The 5,425-nt window shown below is 63.0% G+C and overlaps 1 protein-coding gene across 1 annotated transcript; it reads left to right on the top strand.

The window, feature by feature from the left end:
- Nucleotides 1–2,041: 2,041 nt before the first annotated feature.
- On the top strand, nucleotides 2,042–5,073 carry SLC25A44 (solute carrier family 25 member 44). The gene is made up of 4 exons (XM_026046676.1): nucleotides 2,042–2,192; nucleotides 2,281–2,998; nucleotides 3,922–4,049; nucleotides 4,157–5,073. The coding sequence occupies exons 2-4, from the start codon at nucleotides 2,377–2,379 to the stop codon at nucleotides 4,346–4,348; spliced, it is 942 nt and encodes a 313-aa protein (XP_025902461.1). The 5' UTR covers nucleotides 2,042–2,192; nucleotides 2,281–2,376; the 3' UTR covers nucleotides 4,349–5,073.
- The last annotated feature ends 352 nt before the right edge of the window (nucleotides 5,074–5,425 follow it).

The following is a 5,425-nucleotide window of genomic DNA, read 5'->3' as shown; positions in this document are numbered from 1 at the left end:
GCCACATGGGGCAGTTTCGGGTCAGTTTGGGGCTGCGTGGGGCAGTTTTGGGGCCGTTTCGGGGCAGTTTGGGGCCGCGCGGGGGCTGCCCATGCCCGGAGCAGCCTCGAGGGCCCCGTGGCCGCGGCGGGGGCGGCACGTGGGGGCCGCGGGACAGGGCCCCGCCGCGACACCCGGCAGCAGGAACCCGCCCGGGGTCATCGGCACCGGTGCCCTCGCGCGGTTCCTGTACCAGACCCGCAGATTCCCGGCTCCGACCCCCCTTAGACCTCGGGATGGATGCGGATATCGGGAGCGCAGCGGTAGCTACAGAGGCGCCCGGTTCCGCATCGCCTGGCACGGGCAGAACAAGGGACTTSGGAGCGATTCGCCCCGCGCTTGCTCGAGCTTTGCCGCCCATGAGGGTCTCCACAGGCAACGGCGTGAGGCGCCTGCGGCCGGGAAGCCTTTTCCCGGCTCTGGATGCTTCCCAGGCCTCCGTGCTGGGCATTAGTATGCTGGGCGGGAAGCGTCCCCGGCCGGGGGACACAAAGGACCTGTCTTTATTCGCCGGAGATCCCGCCGGGCGCAGCCAAAGGGGCTCGGGGCCCGGCCTGACGCGGGCTGGGAGGGGGTGAATCCGCAGGGCCGGGTGTTTCGCTCCCACTTGCAGCCCGGGGTGGGGTGACATGTGCGGACGACTGCTTCCTAGTGACAGGTACAGCGACCTCTTCTCCCCCTGCTTTACATTCTAGGCAGAAATTCAGAAAAAAAGGATCGGTGGCGAGTCCCCGCTCCCCCACGTTCAYGTAGATTTGCAGTTTGGGGCCGACGCGGTTGGACCTCGGCCGCCTGGCTGAGACCCACGGTGACGGCGGCTGCTAGTGAGAGCCCAGGAAGGCGGTCCCTGCCCCAAGGAGGTGCTTGTGGGTTCAGTCCTGAAAACAAAGCACTGTAATACCCAACCCCCTCTTAGGGGATACCCTAGATCTACAGGCACTCTTTTCCTCCAGTATTAAAGAGGAAACTGGAGCCTAAAGCCTCAGCCTCTGTGAGGACGCGGCGCCCACGCGGGTAGACCGCACTCGTGTGTGGAAAATATTAAGTGGGACTTGAAATATGTTTTTAGAGGTGCTGTGGGCAGATAATTCCTCTGTAGGAGGCTTTGTACTGTCTAATTAGGCCTTTATTCATGAAACGGCACTGCAATTAAATGTAATTACAATTAAAGCAGTGCAACTTGGGCATAGACCAGCCTTGACCTGTGTTCCGCAGCGTCCGTGGGGTCGATTCACGGTAACSGTTATTGGGGCTGCCTTTGTACCGGGCAAACGGGGCCCCCGTCCGTGTCCCCCCCGGGGTCCTCCGGCTGTTTGCGACGTCGCCGTGCATGGACGGCAGCCCGYGACGCTGGGCGCTGGCGCTCGGCACTGTTTGGCTGGCAGAGGGGCTCGGAGGGGCCCCGGGGGCCGCACGGGCGCGCACCCGTTTCCCAGGCTCCGTGGGTGACTATTCCCTGAGCGCTCGGGGCTTCGCCGGGYGCCGCTTTGGAGGTATCCAAACCTTTGGATTTTGGCCCTGGGGGATCGCCCGKGCGTTGCGGGACGGCCCCGCAGTGGCCGCAGGGCCTTGACTTCACCCCGTGTCCGGTGGTCCCGTGGGAAGCTCTGGTTAGGCCTTTGAGACGCGCTTCCCGTACGTGTCCCAGCCCTGCACGGAGCCGGMCGGATGCGGGAGTTGGGAGCAGAGGGTTCCCAAGGGAGGCGCAGCCGGAGCGCTCCCGGCCCCGCGGCTCCCGGCCYCGCGGCAGGGGATTATCTGGTACCGGGAGCAGGATGAACTTTGGTCGCCCCAGCTGGAAGGTGTCATTGGGCTCTGCTTCACGGAGCTGTTGGTTCTTTTTAACCCCTTCCTCTTCCAGGATCCATAACTTCTGTCCATAACTTCTTGCTCTTGCTTTCAGTTCCCCTTCTCCCCGCTCCGCACGGCTCGTGTTGCCCCTTGTCTTTGGGAAAGGAGGAATTGGAATGCCCTGGAAAGCCCGTCCGATCCGCGCAGGGAATGGGAGGACACGCGCGGAGGCATCACCGCGTCTCTGCTTCCTTTGCACAGAGGCTGGAGCTGCGAGGAGGCCCTGGGAGCATGCGGAGCCCGGAATGCGTGGGGAAAAGCTGCCTCGGCTGGCGGTCCGTGCTGCTGCGCGTCCGTAAGAGGTAGCGCCCGCCGCTGAGCCCTGCTGCCGCCCTCGCGCCTGCGAACGCGGGCACTCCTCACCTGCTGAAAGGGCGTCTCTCTTCCCAGGCGACAGCCCTTCCGCTCCGCGGGCCGGGCCTAGGGCCTCTCCGCGCCGTGGAGGGAGATCCGAGGCCGCCCGCGTCTGCTCTCGGCTCCGGAGTCATGGAGGACAAACGCAACATCCCCATCATCGAGTGGGAGCACCTGGACAAGAGGAAGTTCTACGTGTTCGGCATCTGCATGACCATGATGATCCGCGTGAGCGTTTACCCCTTCACGCTCATCCGGACRCGGCTGCAGGTTCAGAAGGGCAAGAGCCTCTACAACGGCACCTTCGATGCCTTCGTGAAAATCCTGCGGACAGAAGGGGCCGCCGGGCTCTACCGCGGCTTCCTGGTCAACACCTTCACGCTCATCTCCGGCCAGTGCTACGTGACGACGTACGAGCTCACRCGCAAGTACGTGTCGCGCTACAACAACAACAACGCCGTCAAGTCCCTGGTGGCGGGCGGCTCGGCCTCCCTCGTGGCGCAGAGCATCACGGTGCCCATCGACGTGGTCTCCCAGCACCTCATGATGCAGAGGAAGGGGGAGAGCATGGGCAGGTTCAAGGTGCAGAGCCACGACGGCAAGCGCCTCCTGGTCTTCGGCCAAACCAAGGACATCATAGTGCAGATCTTCAAGGCCGATGGCTTCAGAGGCTTCTACAGGGGCTACGTGGCCTCGCTGCTCACCTATATCCCCAACAGCGCCGTTTGGTGGCCCTTCTACCACTTCTACGCCGGTAGGTGGGAGGGGGCGTGGGGCCGATCCTGTCCCGGGAGCCCTGCGAGGCGCGGAGCCCAGCTCGGAAGCTGTGGGCCCGGCGCGATTCCTTTTCCCGMTGGGATTTGGGCTCGGCGCCAGGCGCTGCGCTCTGAGCTTGGGGACGCGGCGCCGTGTTCGCGCTGCGCTCTGTCCCCTGCTCAGCGACGCGGTGCCCGAACGCTGGGCACCGGCCAGCCGCGCCTCTCCCCCCGGTCATTCGCTGGGCCTGGCACGCCGCTTGGCAAGGGCTTTGGACCAAAATTTGCCTCATAACCGTCTAGCAGCAGGTGGTGACAGTGACAGGCTCAGGTTCCACTGCACTGAGCTTCGGGTGACCACAGGATTTTTCTGTCTGAAATTCGGGTGTCCCGAGGGCCGGGTCTGCTTTTGGGTGCAGGCACCCTTGGTAGCAGCAGGGAAAGGGGTTTCGGGCAGCGCTGCCCCTTGGGCCGATCACCTGCTGGGGGCTTTGCCCGAGCTGCCCCCTTCACCAGCTCCGCTCTCCTCACGTGCAAGGGTTTTGCATTTATACTAATATAAATGTAGCATTTATAATAAACATGCATGTATACATTTAGCTTTTATAAATGCTAAAAGCACCGAATGAGGCCCTAGGTGTTTGCTCCCTTTTTTAGCCCTCCACAGTGGAAACGATGCTTCGAAGCGATGCCCGGGGGCTCCCGAGCCACGAGCTGCGCTGTGGGTTGTGTGTGCCACGTCCTGTGCCATGTCCTGTGCCATGAGCTGTGCCACGAGCTGTGCCGTGTGCCGCGGGTGCCGCCCRGGCAGCCGGCTGGGCCGTGGCGACGCTGCCAGCCCTGGGCCCAGGGCAGGCGAAAGCGGCCGGGGGAGCAGCGAAGCAGCCGCTTGGTTGTAACATCCCTGTGCTCCCGTTCCCAGAACAGCTTTCCAGCTTGACTCCTAAGGACTGTCCCCATCTCCTCCTGCAAGCCATCTCGGGGCCGCTCGCGGCCGCCACCGCCTCCACGCTCACCAACCCCATGGACGTGGTCAGGGCTCGCGTGCAGGTAAGAGCTCGGCGCGGCGCGCGGCTCCCTGCGCCCTCGCAGCCTGTTTCGCCCTGCGGGTYGCGCTCCTYGGCCGCTTTCTGCCTGKCTTTGCTCTGGCTTTGCAGGTGGAAGGCAAGAGCTCCATCATCCTCACCTTCAAGCAGCTCCTGGCAGAGGAGGGGCCCTGGGGGCTGACGAAGGGCCTCTCCGCCCGCATCATCTCGGCCACCCCCTCCACCATCGTCATCGTGGTGGGCTACGAAACCCTGAAGAAGCTCAGCCTGCGCCCGGAGCTCGTGGACTCCCGGCACTGGTAGAGGCAGCCGGCGCCGGAGAAACCTCCTTTGGAGCCTCGTGCGTTGGGACCGTCGCGGTCGGGAGCTCCGGAGAGGGGCCGGAGGCTCCTGCGCGTCCCGCTCGCGCGGAGCAGGTTGCACAGGACGAGGCACCAGCGGGAGCACCAGCCTTCCCCTCCGTCCGTCTGATCGCAGCACCCCGCTCCGCTGCCGTTTCTGGTTAAAATCATCCAAAATGGGACCTTTGGCAACACTCTTTGCCTGAGACGGTTCCCTCAAGAGCAGCCAGGTGAATGAATCCTGGCAGGTTCTTAATTTTTTTTTTTTTTTAATTAAAGACTTACCAGTTGGCGCAAACAGACAGTTAATCCTTTAAATTATTTTAACCTTGTTGTGATGTTTGCCAAACTTGTGAGCAGGGCCAGAGGCTGCAGCAGAGCCCTGGGGTGGGTCCTGTGCCCACTGCAACTGCTGTGCGAAGGCGGCAGAAACACTGTACGCGAGTAAACGTCCCCGTCGTCCGCTCGTGCTTCTAGACGATGTGAGAAGACAGTAACCCGGAGCCACCTGACACCTTATTTCCTGCCTTGGAGTAGCTCTGTACATACCTTTTTTTTTTGTATATTCTTGACAAATGTTTCCTGTGTGTCATCCGTCAGACAGCAAAGCGGCTGTTAGTCGCGTTTCCAATCGTGGTTGTGTGTAATGAGTTGCTGGCCCTTTCGCCGCCCGAGCTGTGTTTTTAATCTGTGCTTCTTTCACGTCTCGTTATTTGGGGGGAGCTTTCTGGGTGTTGTGGGGGGCTGGGTGGCTTGGGGGGGGGGCGGGCGCCGACGCCGCCCGTGGGGGGCAGCTGGGCCGCTGTAGCACCCTTGGGTGACACAGAAACCCCGAGTGGGGGTCAGGGTGCAAGGGGCRCTGGCACGGAGGGGGAGCCCCGTGATGGCGGCCGTGCCCCCTCCGCATCCCGCGGCTGCACCCCCCTGTGCTGGGACCCCCCCCGGGGGCCTCGCGCCGGTGCCAGGGCCCCCAGTGACGTCATTATACTTTTGGGGGGTTTCTGGTTATCTGTGACTCTCACTGCAGGGAGGGGCGGCC

This window comes from Nothoprocta perdicaria, unplaced genomic scaffold (genome assembly GCF_003342845.1).
Source record: "Nothoprocta perdicaria isolate Ctin4 unplaced genomic scaffold, notPer1 scaffold_451, whole genome shotgun sequence".
In the NCBI taxonomy this organism is placed as follows: Eukaryota; Metazoa; Chordata; class Aves; order Tinamiformes; family Tinamidae; genus Nothoprocta; species Nothoprocta perdicaria.
The sequence above is the reverse complement of the archived record's forward strand: the minus strand, read 5'-3'. Positions and strand labels throughout refer to the sequence as shown.